The sequence below is a fragment of the Mchenga conophoros genome, linkage group LG5, assembly GCF_057382185.1.
Source record: "Mchenga conophoros isolate Kocher_MC1m ecotype Shallow Benthic linkage group LG5, M_conophoros_male_GT1.1, whole genome shotgun sequence".
Taxonomy (NCBI): Eukaryota; Metazoa; Chordata; class Actinopteri; order Cichliformes; family Cichlidae; genus Mchenga; species Mchenga conophoros.
The window spans coordinates 25,870,478-25,887,138 of record NC_140530.1 but is presented as its reverse complement, the minus strand read 5'-3'; the positions used below and the strand labels follow the sequence as shown (position 1 = coordinate 25,887,138).

At 40.3% G+C, this 16,661-nt stretch overlaps 1 protein-coding gene across 5 annotated transcripts; it reads right to left on the bottom strand.

Moving 5' to 3' along the window:
* Positions 1–459: 459 nt before the first annotated feature.
* Positions 460–16,573, bottom strand: ccdc66 (coiled-coil domain containing 66). 5 transcript variants are annotated; one of them, XM_085274590.1, is made up of 22 exons: positions 16,396–16,573; positions 16,104–16,249; positions 15,127–15,185; positions 14,866–14,888; positions 14,457–14,696; positions 12,496–12,754; positions 12,259–12,412; positions 11,948–12,042; positions 9,972–10,024; positions 9,452–9,544; positions 8,110–8,247; positions 7,795–8,027; positions 7,581–7,665; positions 7,345–7,503; positions 7,122–7,200; positions 6,423–6,500; positions 5,367–5,589; positions 5,060–5,270; positions 4,861–4,913; positions 4,142–4,308; positions 3,242–3,351; positions 460–2,694 (listed from the first exon to the last, which is right to left on the bottom strand). In XM_085274590.1, exons 5-22 carry the CDS (start codon positions 14,595–14,597, stop codon positions 2,596–2,598), a joined length of 2,430 nt encoding a protein of 809 aa, XP_085130716.1. In that variant the 5' UTR covers positions 14,598–14,696; positions 14,866–14,888; positions 15,127–15,185; positions 16,104–16,249; positions 16,396–16,573; the 3' UTR covers positions 460–2,595. The 5 variants fall into 5 exon arrangements, with proteins under 5 accessions (XP_085130716.1, XP_085130715.1, XP_085130712.1 ...); XM_085274589.1 differs by lacking the exon at positions 14,866–14,888; XM_085274586.1 differs by lacking the exon at positions 16,104–16,249.
* Between the last annotated feature and the right edge of the window lie 88 nt (positions 16,574–16,661).

The window sequence follows — 16,661 nt, the reverse complement described above, 5'->3', positions numbered from 1 at the left end:
CGCAGTAGCTGCTCCGAGTCACTGGTGTCAGTAATTCCAAACATAGTGTAACAGGTGGATGAAGCCACAGTGATGTTGATATTATTTATCATGAAGACATCAAGCTGCCAAAGTCCTGAATGCTTCATGTGTTTACACACTGTTTAAATACGTTAACCAAGACTCACAGACAACTCTTCTGGCGCAGTGTCAGTCAGTTTGGATTCAACTAGAAGAAGGGCTGTGTGTTGGAGATGACCCATATTATTAGAGATATCCCCTCACTGTTACTGCCTGAAACTCTTCACAGTGCTCTCCCTCCTGAGCTTCTGGCTCACAGGGATTACTGTACATACACTTACCTCATGTAAAACTGTCTCAGAACCAGGGAACCAAACCAGAACAAAAATGAATCTGACCAGAATGAACTGGTGTCAGCATGTTTTAACTAACTATGCATAAAAGAAATGAAAGTCAGTATAAACCACAGGTTTCCAAACATTTAATTACATTTAAAATAAATTAAAAAATACATCAGCACAATGAAAATCACACAGAAACACAGCTTCTTAGGCAGCAGAAAATAAAGAAACATTTGTTCCTCACTTCTCTGCAGGAAAAAATGGAAAAACTCAACAGTTGTCAGATACCATGTCATTCTTATAAAAAAAAAAAAGTGCATTTAAAAATAAAATACGTTCCTCATGTAACGCAATTCACCAAGAAACTCAGCCAGTGAGCAGCAGGAGAAAGACTTCCCGTTTGGAGGAGGCGTTTCAGTGCTGTCTGTTTGAATTAACTTTTGCGTCTCTTAGAGAAAACCTCATATTTGAAGTTTTAGCCACTAAAATTTGATAAATTTTCCCATCAGGCTGTGAACTCTAACAGCCTCCCTCAGAGAAAAGGGACAGATTTTTTACTTGAACTCAGGGACTTGTGAGGAACGAACAAAAAACACAGCAAAAATAAACTGAGGCCACAGGATGATATACGTCACCTCATTCTGCCGTCTTGTTCCAAAAACAGCTCCCAACGTAACCCACAATGAAACTCAACCACCAACCTCAGCAGAGATGAGTTGTATGTAAAAGATGGACATCCAGGTCTGAGAGGTGAAACTAACACAGTTGATCAATACAGAAGCTGGCATTGCTACAGCTCGGGTTTTGATTATTGCAGATAACAGGCTCTGTGGGAAAGACTAGTAAAATTCACTAATTTTACTGTTAAACTCAAAACAGACTACACTACAGTTACATGACTTTAGGGGTGTGGCCACTGAGCTCCTGTGTTTGGCTCGATTAGACTTAATGTTCCCCGACAGCTTCTGTCGTCTTGTTAGCAACCTGTTAATAAAGAATCTTCTTTAGGGCAAGTAAAAGCTTCAAGTATTTTAAGTAGAACTAAATGTAAAAATGTCTAAAAGTCCTGTTGAGCACCAACCATAAGTAATTAAAAACATAATTGAAACTGAAGACTGCATGTTTATGGTCACCAGTCAAAAAAAAAAAAAAAGGATAAAATTTTTTAAGGCGGGTGTGACATGTCACTATCCTACGAGCATTTTAGTTACATCCACACCTCATCTGCAATGCCTAGTTTCAAAAGCATCAACTAACAAATGGGTGATGTCACAGTGGCTATGTCCATCTTTTATATACAGTCTAAGGCCACCCCTTGTTGGTGGTCTGTAGGTGGGGCCTCGATACTACAAAGGATTTCATCTTTAGCTATGATGATTATCATCAGGCTTTCATATCTGCTCAGTGCCCACGTCTACATCACTGGTTCACTGTCACATTCAAGTACACCTGCAGAGCGCTGGACGTTGCGTTCAAGTACACCTGCAGAGCGCTGGATGGTCAGTTTCCCGTCAGAGTCTTTAGCTCTGAGCTTCAGCCACCACGGCGTCCGACTCGTGGACCACTCCCCTCTGCAGCTCTGAGGGATGAGTTTACTCTGACATATTCACACCAGTTCAGCTTTTATGCAGCATGAACCTTTTTTTAAAGGCTTTTTTTTTTTTTAAGGACGATTATAAACCAGGAAAAAAAAAAAAAAAAAAAAAATCCCTGGTTTAGAATGACCCCCAAGAAAAGGGCAAACTTTGTATGCCTATCCAACCAGAACATTTTCAAGAATCCTGCTAGTAGACAAGCAACATTGCAATTTCAGCTTTCAGCTTTAACAGAATTTAAACTTCGCTGTGTCCCCAATGTTAAATAAATGTAATATTAAGAAAAATAATGATTTAATTTGGGTTTTTTATAAAAGAGCAGCTCATGAGAGCTACAACCATCTCTGGAATATTTACTCTTCCTTTTTGTGCAGTGGGAAGAAGAGTTTATGGAGAATTACACTCAGTGACTCATTCAGGGGTTATTCTGCTTGAACTCATTGTTAGATTGTTACTGTTTCACTGTTAAACTAAACTGTGTATCTCCTGGTCATAGGTGCAGGGGAGTCAACTACTGATTTGTGACATTTTAGTACGCTGATCATCTGTCCCCTCAAGGGTTGGACCTCCTGAGGTCATCAAGTCTGAAGGACTCTGTAGTATCAAAATAAATGCACTCACATGAGAGTGCTGAGGTTTTATTTGACACAGGTCGGAGGTCACGTGCGGTGTGATGTCGAGGGAATCTGGTGCTTGTCGTGATGCTTCCGGGAAGGATTCAGATCTGACTCTAGCTCCCGCTGCTTCAGTAACAAACCCTGAGAGCACACAAACACAGTTTGTACAGGTGAGGATGCTCATCACTCATCGTCTTCATGTGGATCAACACAGGCGTGACGGGGAAACTATTCTGCTCATTTTGAGGCAACTGAATTTACTGAGAAGAGGAGAGCGGCAGACTGCTGGGTTTGTAATACACTGGCGGAAACACTGTAACAGACTCTGTAACAAGACTTCAGGAGAATCAGCAGATAAAGACAGCAGACTTTATCTGCTAACCCTGGTTTCAGGGTCATCATACATTATTAGTGAGTAATAATGAATGATGACCCTGACAAAACTAAGTCGGAGAATGATTACTTCCTGGCTCTCTTTCACAGTGTGTCTTTTGTCCCGTCTCCCTCCCCCAACCCCCTACCAGCAGATGGCTGGCCCCTCCCTGAGCTTGGTTCTTTAGGTTTAATCCTGCTAAAAGGGAGTTTTTACTTCCCATTGTTGCCAAGCGCTTGCTCACAGCAGGTTGTTTGATTGTTGGGGTTTTCTCTGTAAGGACACCTTGTGTGTGGGGTTTTTTGAGTGTGTTACCTGGCGGAGCTGAGCCAGGCCTCTGAGGATCTCCTGCTGTCGGTGTATGTGGGTGTTACGAAGCAGCTCTGGGTGGAGGAGGGGGTCTCGATGTGATGGAGGAGGCGCTCCTATAACAGGAGAGAACATTTATTTAGATGCAAACTGATGCACAGTAACATGCTCAGAGGTTTTTCTCTGCATTTATGTGCCGCTGTTTCCAAGTTTGCTACCTGACAAAAGGTTTTAAGTTACTCCCAGAGGAGTGGATTGTTTTATCCAACTAAAGATCAGGCAGTTATCATGATTGTCTAACAAAAAGAAATAAAGATTTATCTGTTTCTGTGCAAAGACTTTCAAAGTGACATTAGATGAAAGTTATGGAAGTTATGGGAATACAAAATGGACCCAGCTTCCAGGGTCAGAATAATCCTGAATATTTTTTTTAATGGCCACCAGAGGTGATACCTTTGGTTATATAAAGATTATGTAGAAGTCTGTGGCGAAATGACCCTCAGTTTTGACCTCAGTAAACACTTTCCTGATGCGTTCACGAGCTCATTCACTATTTTCAGGTCACACTGATAGAAACATTGAGCCTATTTTGTAAAGTCTGGTGATTCTAAGAGTGAGAAAGGAGAATTATGCAAAATATTTCTTTTGTCAGGCAATTAATTGATTGGTTTTCAACGTTTTGGGGACTTGTGGGATAAAACTCTGAACAAGCAGATACAATTATGTTACTCCATCGTGTAACAATACTGTACTTACATGAAGGCTTAAACTTGAATAAGCATCTAGTTTTTGTTGTGACTTTCAAACCCAAATCATTTCCTCTACTGTATCGTAGAATTTGTGTCAATGGCGAGGCTGGAACTTGAAAATTTTGGGGATCATTACATCTAGTTTGGTGTGTCTAACCTGAGTGTGTGAGGGGTGGAGGAGTGTCAGCGGGCTCCAGAGGGTCCAGGTTGAAGACTTCATTAGTCCTGACGTAAGGAATGAACTCCGAGACAAGAGGAAGAGTATTGGAGGCATGCTGACTCGGCGCTCTGTGTTTGACTGCAGGGACAGGAGGAGAGCGCCCTCTGGAGGACAAAAAACAAAACAAAACATGAAAAAGCCCTTTACATTTCTTATGTTTTAGTCTAGAATAAAATGCACAACCAAACTACCTGAAAACTGGCTGAAAATACAATCTTATAACGATTTTAATTGTGGGCTGACCAAATTTAATACAGTTTTCCATTTGTTCTATTAGTTTATTCAATTTAGTTAGTCTTATTTTTCAGTTTATGTTAGTTTAAAGAGTGAGTTTGCAGGTAAGTTTTTATCATTTTGTGTATTAAAATACACAGAACACTGACATCCAAGTCTCAATAAACATCTACAACATTCACCACACAGACTAAAACTAAGCACATAGTTGTAGTGGCACACAGTTTTGAAGAGGGAGTCCCAACCCCGCCATGCACAGCTGCTGGACTAATTACTAAAAATTAGGCTTTCTGGTTACAAACTGCACAAACTTTTTTTTCTGAAATTTTCAATCCTCCTAAAAAAAAAAATTTAAAAAAAAACTTTCAGAATCTGTTCAAATATTAAAACCTTCTGATTGGAGTCTACTGTCCGCTGCTCACCTTTCAGCGTTTAAGCCTGTGGAAATGATGTGCCCTCTGGAGTTGGCTTCCACCTGAAACAGCAGCAGTCATCAACACACACATCCACCTGCAGCTGGGAGGGTTACAAATGACCTCCAGCCAGCAGAGAAAACTAGAAGTAACAAAAGTATTTTTAAGAAGCTGGTATTGGGGGGGGGGGGGGGGGGGGGGGGGCTACCTTCCTGGTGGGACTGGTTCTGGTTTGCATGATGTCAGGGCACAGGCAAAGCTCCTGGGGTGGAGGAGGAAGAGGAGGGTCGGTCCTCGGCAGACAGGTCCTCTCCTGCAGAGCGAGGAGCTCAGCTTGCCTCTTTAGTCGACTCTCCTGTCTGTTCCTCTGCAGAGCAGCTGGGTAGCGCTCTGAGGCTGGAACGAATTGACGGTTTGGCCTGAAGCAGAGCATGTGTAGGGAGAGATTTTTAAAATATTATCAATACAATCCCTGTTTCAGATGTACTAGAGTGTGATGGTCTAGGAGTTTCTACCTCTGAGTGTTCCACTCAGGTCTCCTCTTGTCCCTCCTGCTCTTCTCTGTCCTGGCAAACGGCTCATATGGGTCTCCTCCTGCTGGCAGACAAATGTTCTCCTTCCCTGTTCTCAACGCTCTGCTCCTGCTGTTTGGAGGAGGAGCAGCAGTGGGCAGAGATGGAGGAGGCTGCGCTGAGACATCTGGAGTCTGAGCTCTGAGCGGCAGAGAAGGAGCAGCTTCTGCACAGAGACAGGGATAAATAAAAACATACAGATATGAGGCCTTTCAGCAAATATTAAATAGGGCTGAACCAAAAAAATGATTTGTACTGTACAGGAAATAATGAGCAGCTTTCTAGAAATATTGCTCCTTCACACAAGGAAAAAAAAACCCCAAGAATCATTTAAACAAATTTTGAGTCTGCCTGTTCAAGACTCTTGTAGGACCTAAGAGGTAAAGATGACACCGCTACAACTTTATCAATATATTGACAGAGAGCCTCTTTACTCATTTATCTTGTAGAAAAACAGAAAATATAAAATACTGCAAAGGTATTAGATACCCATAGAAAGAGAGGGCAAAAGAGCGAGAGAGACAATCGTGGATATTCATATTAAACATGGACACATTTTCCAACAATGACATCACCTCCAGCAGAATTCAGACAGTTCTGTTTTCCTACACTTAGATATGAATGACGTCAGAGTGGATGTCCCTAATACGGTCATATTAGACACACAGCTCCGACTGTGACCACAGAAGCCAAATTTGCTTGCTGTTCATGCAAAGCTTCTTTAAAGAGAAAAATCTGAAAATGGGCAGAATGGGTCAACTTTAATTAAATCTTGCTAATTTAGTCATAAACTAGAAGGTAAACTGGTAGTTACAGTGCATTCTCTGCTCTAATTGAGGACTCAAAGCTCTTTTTACTCCACCTTGATGCTGCACTGAAACATTTCAATCTCACAAACATGGAAACAGATTTTTTTTAGTGGCTCAGTGCAGATAGACGCAGACATACGGTCTCCCACAGCAGCAGTGTAAGTGGGTGTAGTAGCATTAGATGCGTTACCTGTCTGTACAGCAGCGTCTTTGTAAGAGGAACCCGAAGTGCTGGTGTCCTCCAAATCTTCAGCCTGCCTGGTAACTGCTGAAAACAAAAACAGACACACACAGAGCTGATTATTACAAACATGTTTACTTCAACATCTTCTGCACCTCAATTTATTTTAAATCAGCTGTCACCAGTGCTACACAGGAGGGAGCAAATCCTGGAGCAGGTGTGTTTAATAAACAGTTTGGGAGTGAAACGCTCTCTTCTGTCAGAAACCAGAAAACATTAAACATAAATGAGCACAATGAGTTGGTTCCTTGGTAGGATACTAATGAAACTAATTCCTTTGGGTGGAAATCACTTTCATTGCTGTTTATCAGTCTCTCAGCAACAGTTTTGGTTCATGGCAGAAGTGGATTACATTTCAAGTTTTTAGAAAATGACTCCCTCCATAATCCTCACAGTGGTTCGATCTACTGTTTGGCATTGATTAACTCTGCAAACTATTTCTGAGGCCACGTTCTGTACTTCTGCCACTCAGTAGAATAAAAGATATGTATATTTGGACCCAGACTCTATATTTTTAGCAGCATTACCATGTGGTTGAATCCTGTGCTTCAAAGCATTGATTCATTACTGAGCAGGCAGAGTAAAAATATACTTTTGGTGCATATTTTCAGATCCAAAGTGCAAAGACACTGCAAAAGTCTTACTGACCGTTGGACTCCAGTTCCTGATGCAATCTGCCATCATGGCTGCTTTTTTTTAGCTGCTCCTCCTGATTGATCGATTGCTCCTAAAGATGAAGAACACAATGAAACAGTTTCAGATAAGTACAGTTAGCTTCATCCTCAGCAGAAAATGTTTAACAGAAAATATGAGAAATAAAGCAGTGCAGAGAGTTTACGTAAATGTTTCTGTATAATAGTCTGTCTCTGACCTTTTCCCTCTCCTTCAGTGTGTCCATCTCATACTGTCTCTGCAGCATTTCCCTTTCCAGCACCACCCTCCTCTCTTCTTCCTCCTCCTCCTGTCTCCTCTTCGCCTCCTCTCGTTCCCTTTGCAGACGACGCTCCTCCACTTGGGCTTCGATAGCTCGCTGGTAGGAAAAGATAAAATTTAGGGAATCTTGGTGAGAAAAACATTCACTGATCTCTTCTCTGTGCCTCCTCCTACCTGCTGTTCAAGCTGTTTTAGCCTCCTCTGCTCTCTCTCCTCTATCTGGGCAGGATCCAACAGGGAGGTCATGGTCCTCAGATAGCTGTACATACCACAGGAAAACAAACAAACTAAATATATACACTTATACATCTGCAGCTCATCACAAATAAGTCACCATGGATCGTGTACAAAGAGTCTTTTAAATATTTGACGAGACGTTCCTTCCCACCTGGCCCTGGTTGGGTACCCACGGGTTGTATCCACACTGTTTCCTGCGACACTGTCTGCTCCACAGCTGCTCGTAGCATCCCAGATGAGGGAAAGGCTTGACAAGGGCTCCCACTCTCCCCGATCAGAGCTGCTGAACTGAGCCGGTGGCAGCGCTGATGGAACTGCAGGCTGGACAGGCGGCCTCCTCTGCAGCGAGTCAAAATGTGTAGCCCAGAGCTCGTGGTCCTCCGCCTGCAGACACAACAACACCAGACTCAGGGGGACAACTTTGACCTCTCAAACCTGCCTGGTCTGTGCCGTGTCCCCGCTGTACCTGACTCTGCAGCACTTTCTCTCGTCTCCTGCGCTCAGTCATCTCCTCTCTCTGACGGTCCAGCTCTTCCAACCAGCACCTCTTCTGCTCTTCTCTCCTCTCCACACTTAGCATCTCCTCCTCCATCGGAGTGACCTCCTACAGAGATGCAAGGACTTAATTTTAATTCATATTTTTTGTTGCCTAAACACATCCTTAAGATCACAGTTAAGTTTTGTTGTGAATAAATCTTAAACGCACACAGACACATACACACAAAAAAATATGCTCGAATTCAGTCAGCAGCAGTTCTGAAATGAATAACCCTGAACTGTATAGATAAACAACACTTGAGAGAAATATCAGATTCAATAAATCTTTTCTCGTTTCACTCTCTCAGTGTCATATAAAAAAAAACAAAATACAAAAAAACTGCAATGAAAGCGACATTTTTTTGTACTATAAGTTAGAGAGGGATTAAAAGGCAAATAACAAGTTAGGGAAAGTTATGTTACTGAAAATCTTCAACTGCACTTTACTCTTTTACTTTACTCTTAAACAGTAAGGTATAAGAAAAAAAAGCAGATAAATGCTTCGTTTGATTTAATTAGTATTTAAGGTGAGATGAACATGTTTGGTCTATCCCAAAAGTTCTTGTTCCGGCGTTCAAAACAGGAAACAACCAGTAATGAAATAAAACAGCTATTATTGAAGCAAAATGACAAAAAAAAAAAAAAACTGAAGAAGAGCTGAACTAAATACAATAAAATAAGAACCAAAATCTGTGTAATACACATTCACTTACTAAGTAATAAAAAAACTAAATATACAATTAAAAGACTTCAGTAAAATAAACCAACAGAATATATTTTCATTTTTAGTGTTTTTTGTAATTGTTTAGTCACCAGGGTCTGATTTAGACTGCAGGTAATCGTATTCACGTTTTAACCTGAAATGGACAAGTACCAGCATAATTACCCGTGTGGTTGTATTCTGGTGTTTTACATCACATTAATATCATCTCCAGAGATAAGATATCTAACTATAAACCACCACATGCAACAAGTACTAAAACACATTTTGTAAGATGCATAGGATGATAAGACAAAGAATCCAATAAGACCAATCAACCCAATCCAATATAAATAAAAAAAATTACTGATAATTGATTAAATATACTTTTTCTGCTTGTTACAAATTTAACTGATGTTTAGTCTTGCTGAGGACAGAATGGAAAGTTGGTGTTCTTACATCAGTTAAAGTGTGATGGTGTGAAGAAATGAAGAAAAAAAAAAGAAAGAAAAAAAAGCATGGCTGCTCCAACCTCAGTGTTGATTTTATCTGTGAAAAGTACTTTTATTACCCCGAGTCTGAGGCTGGATCTGATGGCTGGCGGCTGCTGTTTGTGGCTGATCGAGCTCTGCACTGATAACACACTCTGTGTGTCCTCCTCAGCCTGAAAAACACACACATAGACATACACAAAAGGCTTTTACACATGCTACAAATAAAATAAAATAAAATATATCAACCCAGAGTCCAATCACAAGTCCTGCATAAGCCTGTATTCTTCTTAACTGACAGTAGAGGGCGACAGCTTCATACTGAACAAAGTATGATGCAAATAAGTCAATTTTGCACATTTTGGCTATTCTAAGAGTCGAGCCCACTTTCCTAAATCAATTCATCCATTCCAACTAATTCTTGAGCATTACTTAACACAATTCAGCTTGTAGTTCTAGTTGTAAAAGTTCTAGTTTTAATATTTTTGGAACAGTTGGTAAAATTTTAAATCAGCAGTTTAATTATTCAAAAAAAAAAAAAAAAGAAGAAGAAGAGAATTAAAAAACAAAATGAGCACAGGAACTCAGAGGTGACTGTACCTGCAGTCTGCTGGGTGCTGAATGTTGCTGCTGCTTTAGGGCCACCTGTTCATCTAACACACACACACACACACACACACACACACACACACACACACACACACACACACACACACACACACACACACACACACACACACACACACACACACACACACACACACACACACACACACACTTTGACTCTTTGATAACAGGAGTCATTGCCAGTGTTGACCTATCAGTATGTCATTTCAGGTTACCTATACATTAAAATAAACGTCACAAGGTTAAACGCTGATTTTGGAAAACAAAACAAAACCAAAAAAAAAAAAAAAAAAAAAGGGGTTTTCAAAAGTGTTGAAAAGTAGTACTCAGAGTCAAAGTCAAAATCTTACTTAAATAACACTACAAAGGTTTTAACATCGAGTACTCATTATGCACACTCTGGTGTAATTGTGCTCTTGGAGCCATTAAATTGTGACCATATAAAGAAATGGTCATCAACAACAGTTAGAGAGCCTGTGGTGTTCACATCATGAGCAGTTGGCATTAATGGACTCAAAGTGTGCCAAGGAAACATTCCCCTCAACATTACACCACCAGCAGAAGCTAGGACTGTTGACATAAGGCTCCATGGAGTCAGGTTGTTGTTTCTGACTGAGCATCTGCAGACTTGGTACTACAAACTACATTTTGCACTTTGGTTTGTGTTACCAGTAGGTTGGAGCAGATTCTCTGTTCAGCAAAAAAGGGACTGAGTAAATGAAATCTATCCTGTCTGGCTTCTGACCTCTCGCTGGATGTTTTCCCCTCATAGTTCAGTACATTTGTGCTGAAAATCCAGATGGTCTAACTAATAAGTAATAATCATACATTAGTGAGGTGTGTAAACACTAAATTTACTTTTTTTTCAGGCTATGAAAGTGGCTTTCTTTTTACCTGATAAGACCAGAGTAACTTATGTTGAATATATAACACAATCCAATTTAAAATAAACTTCCTTTAATGACAGCATGCTCAAAATGCATTTTACATTCTCTACAGACAGAATATATTTTATACATGCAACCTGTGGAGCCATATTTTACTGACACCACTGAAGCAAGCCTTGCTGCAAAGTTACTGCAGGACAAACTGTTCATATTATATTTTCTCAAGAATTCAGTTTCTAAAGCAGAAAATGCATAAATATAATTTCATACTTTAATCTGCTGCCAATTCTTTTTTCCCCCCACACTTCTCACATCATAGCAAATACAACAAATGTGTCATGTGTCCACAAACTAAAGGCACATTTGTAAATAGGCTGTGGCACAGAGTCTGAAGCTACTGATTATAAAACGGCATGTAAATGGATCAAGTTTAAAGTCTCAGAGCTCTAATGTGCACACAAGAAGTACACGTAATGATTTTCTGCAGCATTGCTCACTTGGCTTACATGCAGCACCTGTGTTGTCCTTTGCTGTGTCATTATTTTACATTCCTTATGTTTGTCTATTGTCCATTCCTCTGATTAGGATTCCTAAGTAAGCAGAACGATCAATTACGTGCAGAAGGAAAGTGACATGACAAGCAAAACACCCCCGTTAATGTGCAGCAGAAAGTGATAACCATCATCATATTAATGGTCATCTCTTAACTTTGGTTTTAAGCTTTGTCAAGACAGCTACCCAAAAGAAATTACAGCTGTGTCTAATTGCTTCGTAGTACGCCTCTCTGCTGTTTCATAAATAGCAAAACCAATGCAAAGTGACTGACATTTTTCCTCATTCTGATTTTTTAACATCAACTGAGGCTTGATTTCAGGCTGAGGTGAGTAAAGACAATATAAGATAAAACAATAATTAAACTCTTACTGTGTTTGCTCTTTGCTGTTCAGCAGGTTTATCAGAGCCATACAATGATGCTCAAACTCTCTGGTATAACTGTCACCATTCTTAATATACATGAGGATTACTGGTTTAAAATGCCTGCGTGTGTGTAACTGTACGTACCGAGTTCTTTCTTCCACTGAGCCTTCTTAGCTTCGATGGCTGCCTTGCTGTCTGACTGTCGCTCTTCCAGCCAGCTGAACATACCTCCAGACAACCTGAGGAACAACAGCATCATCACAACATCTTAAAAACTTGATTTTTTTTTGGATCTGCTGTAACAATGATGTGACATTTGTGTTGTCTAATTATATTCATGCTTGAATTAAAGAGTCAGCTAAATTTCCAGAGTCCTATACACTGACTGCCATCTACAGTAGGTATGCATCAAGAGGAATTTGATTTTGCTACAAGAACTGTGACAAGCTCCTCACTTGTTGTCTTTCTGTTGTGAGGTTCCCATTGAATCTGTTCCTTCTCCATCTCCTTTCTTTATTCCCTCCCCTCCTCCTCCTCTGTCTTCCTCCCTCATATTGCCTCCTCCTCCTTCATTCTGTGAGTAGCCAGATTTTGAGCTTGTTTGATTTCCTGAAAGGGTGAAAAAAAAAAAAAAGAACTTTTTAAATTGCTCTTCACTCTGTGCTTCAGTCCTTCTCAGTGCACCACTCTACCATTGCTTCCTTGAGTCTTGTCATCCTCTGGTGGGTGCTGCATATTGTTGGAGGTCTGGACAGTGCTGAGGATGTGCTGCAGCTGCTCACTGGTCAGACACACCATGCTGTCCTTCAGTGCTGCATCCCTACTGGCTGCTGGGTCTTTAAATCCTGCCTTTCCAGCTCCTCGAGTCCTAGTGTTTCCCGCTTGTCCCGTTTTCTCACCGGCTCTCAGGGGCCCAAGAGTAATACTGTGTTTCTGCCTGTCTGACTTTACCTTCAGCAGAAAGACAGAAAATCAATGGTTGAGGGGAGACAGTTACAGAGTTATTTTAAATTTAAGGCAACTTACAATACCCTATTTTATAAATAGTGCACAGTATGGACAGTCTGTTGTGGTGAAGAGAAAGCCAAGTGTTAAGGTTAAACTGTTAAATTACCGGTGTACCTGTAGGTCTTTTGACGATGACCTACAGATAGTGCCTGAATGAAAAAGATCGCAGATACAAGCAGTACAAATTAATTTTTGCACAAATGTGTCTATGTTCAGTCATTCAGGAAGAGCTCAGAGTAGACCTGCTGCTCTTTCACATCAAAAGAACCCATGGTTAAGGAATATAATGGGAACAACACTTGCAACTGGTGTTTTAGGCATTTTCTACTAAGAGATGACCCCACAACATGCTGGGGAGATTGTGGGCCTCAGCAGGCTTAGAAAGGCCTTTGTTTCCCCACCCAGAGGAGCTGGATGAAGTAGGTAGGAGACGAATATCTAGGAATCTCTGCTTAGGCTGCTTCCCCCATTGCCTGCATCCAAATAAGTGATAGAATCCAAAGAACCCCAAAATATTTGAACTAGACAGTAATAACTCTAAACCAGTAGTGCATCAACAGAACAAAAATACAAAACATGAAAAACACGTACATACTTCTTATATACATATGTACATGAGAATTTATAAGAAATAGTCCCATTTTCTCTGCTATAATGCATCTCCTCCAGTATGTCAAAGCAATGATCCTTGAAATTTATTTTTATTTTTTTTATGAAGTAAACAAAGTCACAGGAAAATATATGTGGAAAGTGAGACAGTTGGTGAGCAAAGATTGTGTTGGTGTGGCAAAAACCCCTCCCAAAACTGCTGTGTTTTTAATGTGCTGTGTGCCAGCATATGATGGCACCACAGTTCAAACCCTTTCAACCAAATGCTCTCTGTCAGATGCCTCAGGACACCTGACAGAGCATTCAGCGGAAATCTCTGTTGACAATCTCACCCTAGGAGACAAATTCAGTGAATCATGGAAAAAAAAAAAAAAAAAAAAATGTAATGAGCATGCTCCTAGTCTTGCTTTTCACTCGATGGGCTGCCTTCTGGCTTGGAAACTGTGGAGTCTTGTCACCAGCAATGATCCCTCACACGAAATTTGTGCAAGGTTGAAATAGAAGTTGATGTTTGCTCTCTGTGCATGTTTGAGGTCTATGATTAAAGTATAGAAGAAAAGTGGCACAAGTGGTCATAACTGGTCTTCCAGAGAGTTCTGAAAGTGGTCTTTAGATGCACAAGAAGAAAAGAAGGTCGATCACATTTAGATCACAAAAAAGAAGAAAATTATCTTCAGAACAACTGAAGTGAAAAAAGTAAAGCAAGAAATTACAATATTAACAAAAACAAAGGAAAATGTAGTAGGAAACTGAATAAAAAAAGCAATACAAATTGGGAAAAATGTCTATAAATAGAACAGCCAGTTAAGAAAAACAGTAAAAAAATGTGAACAAAAACCATTGAAGAACTTCAGATTCAACAGAAAGCAAGTGAGACTAACAATATCCTGCTCACTCACCTTTGGATTTTATGTGTGAGTGGGACCAAGTCGGAGAGGAACAAATAAAAAATGTTATGTTATCATTTTATTATTTCATAGAAGCTTTTTTGAAAATGTGTCCAAACCTTTACAGGTATGCTAAACCAGATCCTTACCTTGGCCACAGCTTTGACGATGCCAACTTTGTGATGATCATGTGTTTTCATTGAAGTCAAGCTGGCACTCTTCCCTTCAGTATTGGAGGTGACAGATGCACCTGCTCCTCCTGCCTTACTCCTGGCCCCTCTGTGCCTCATTGCCAGCTGTCGGGGTGGACGCTCCTCCCCCTGTACATCTGACACACAGGAGGTCTGCCGGCAGCTGAGGATGTTTGCTGCTCCAGGCCTGAAGGACAGCTGTGAGGAAACACACCAGATCAGACAAAACTATAACAGTCATAAAGCCGACAGACCATCATGCAATTGTTACTGATCATTAGAAACATAAACAATATGTCACCAAAGGTATTTGGATAAACACATTTTCATGAGAATATAATAGCCCAACTTTAAATTGGAGTCCTACCTTTGCTGGATTTTTATCAACACCTGCAGTGGAACAGGCATGGGAGTAGTAAGTATAATTTTGAAAAATAGGAATTTTACATAAAGTAATCTTCACAGTGTCAAAACACAGCTTTACCAGGAAGGTTAACTGACTGTTAACTGTGCGTTTGTTAACAGGATTACTCAAAGAGCTATGGATAGATTTGGATGGAAAACATTATTTTTCTGCACATCCAAAATGAAGATTAAAATGTAGATTATAAAAGCTTAAAGGTCTCACCATGATTTAGCAAAATCAACTTGGGTTTTCCATTTTCAAGTTCAAAAAGCAGGCCGTCCCTGTTCACAAACACAACATCGATTAGGGCACAGAAAAAACACAATAAACACCAAAAATTATACTGTAGCTGTACTGCACCTACAGAACCAACTGTTTCTACTTTCATTTTTCAAAGTGTGTTTTGTCCAAGTCCAAATATGGGATCAGGATCACTGAAACAGCACTCAAATAACAACAGTCCAACCACAGGAGGGTCATGGTTTTTCTTCGCTTAAATGTCCCATTTATGAAACGTCACACAATCACATCTTATGAGTCAGTACAGGGCAAAGATCGATACTGTATTTAAGTCTCATTATCTAGTCTAAGTGGTTGGTGTATGCTCAATTTCCACTCCATATTTTTTATTATTGTACTACAGAAGCTTTACATATTCACAGTTCAAAATAATCCTTATTTATCTTATAGTGATGATGTGAGAGCTGACAGAAGTAGTAGGATTAATTCTGAAGTGTACTAAGCTTTACTCTGCTGATTCAGACAAATGCTGCAGAACTGATCACACTGTGCTCCACAGTACAAATGAATAATGACCCAAAGCATACCAAAAAAGTATTCCAAGAGTTTATCAAGGCACAGAAATAGGATATTGTACAATGCCCAAGTCAGTCACCTGATCTCACTCCAATAGAGCAAGCTTTTCAGCTACTGAAGACCAGACTGAAGGCTTAGAAATCCACAAACTAGCAGAAACTGAAGGTGGCTGCAGTAAGTCTGCAGAGCATCTCAATTGACGAAAAGGATTGTCATCCAAGTATTTAAAATTGTGTTAGTTTGCCAAATTTATTTTGCGCACATACAAATGTGTCTAAAAACAGCTGCAATTCCCAAACAGTTAATGCAAAACCTGGAAAACTCAATTAAACGCTGAAAACTGATGTACAGAACCAAACTTCTAACTGTTCGACTATACTTACGGCTCCAAACCTTGTGCCCGTAAATCAATACAATGTTAAGATGTTTTGATGCACACCAGTCTCACGGTGAAATTTTCTGAGTTGTTTGTAAGAGCTGTAGTCAGGTTCATGGGGACCCTTGCAGGTTGACCTCCCCTCTTTTATTGCTGCAATGTAGTGTTTTTAAAATGGGTCATGTTATGTATTGATTCTCTTCGGTTTTAAGCTAAAATAATCCCCTTCATTTCACTGCGACACATTCGACCCGTGTTAGCCTAAGCTAACTCCCCTTACCGTTATAAGGAAGACTCACCCGAGATTCATGCCGACAGAAGACGGCTACGCGTCTACCTAGGGCCGTATAAAACCAGATGTGGAAACTCAGCACATGACGTACAGCTTTATAAAATCGCTTTTGTCAGGCTCTGACTGGCCAAACTGCTGGTTCCTCTATGTACAAACAGTGTATGTTCGTTGCTGGCGACGACCAAGAAAAGTGTCACTGATTGGCTAATTCTTTATCATGTTTAAAATTAACAGCCAATCACATGTCTTCATTAGAAAGATTTAAACGATGTT

What these genes read in the sequence shown, in the direction of transcription:
- ccdc66 (XM_085274586.1), bottom strand. An exon ending in TTGATAAAAATCCAGCAAAG is followed by an intron (nt 14,697 to 14,865) that starts GTAGGACTCCAA and finishes GTTTCCTCACAG; the next exon opens with CTGTCCTTCAGGCCTGGAGC. An exon ending in ACAGGCTTAAACGCTGAAAG is followed by an intron (nt 4,309 to 4,860) that starts GTGAGCAGCGGA and finishes TTTGTCCTCCAG; the next exon opens with AGGGCGCTCTCCTCCTGTCC.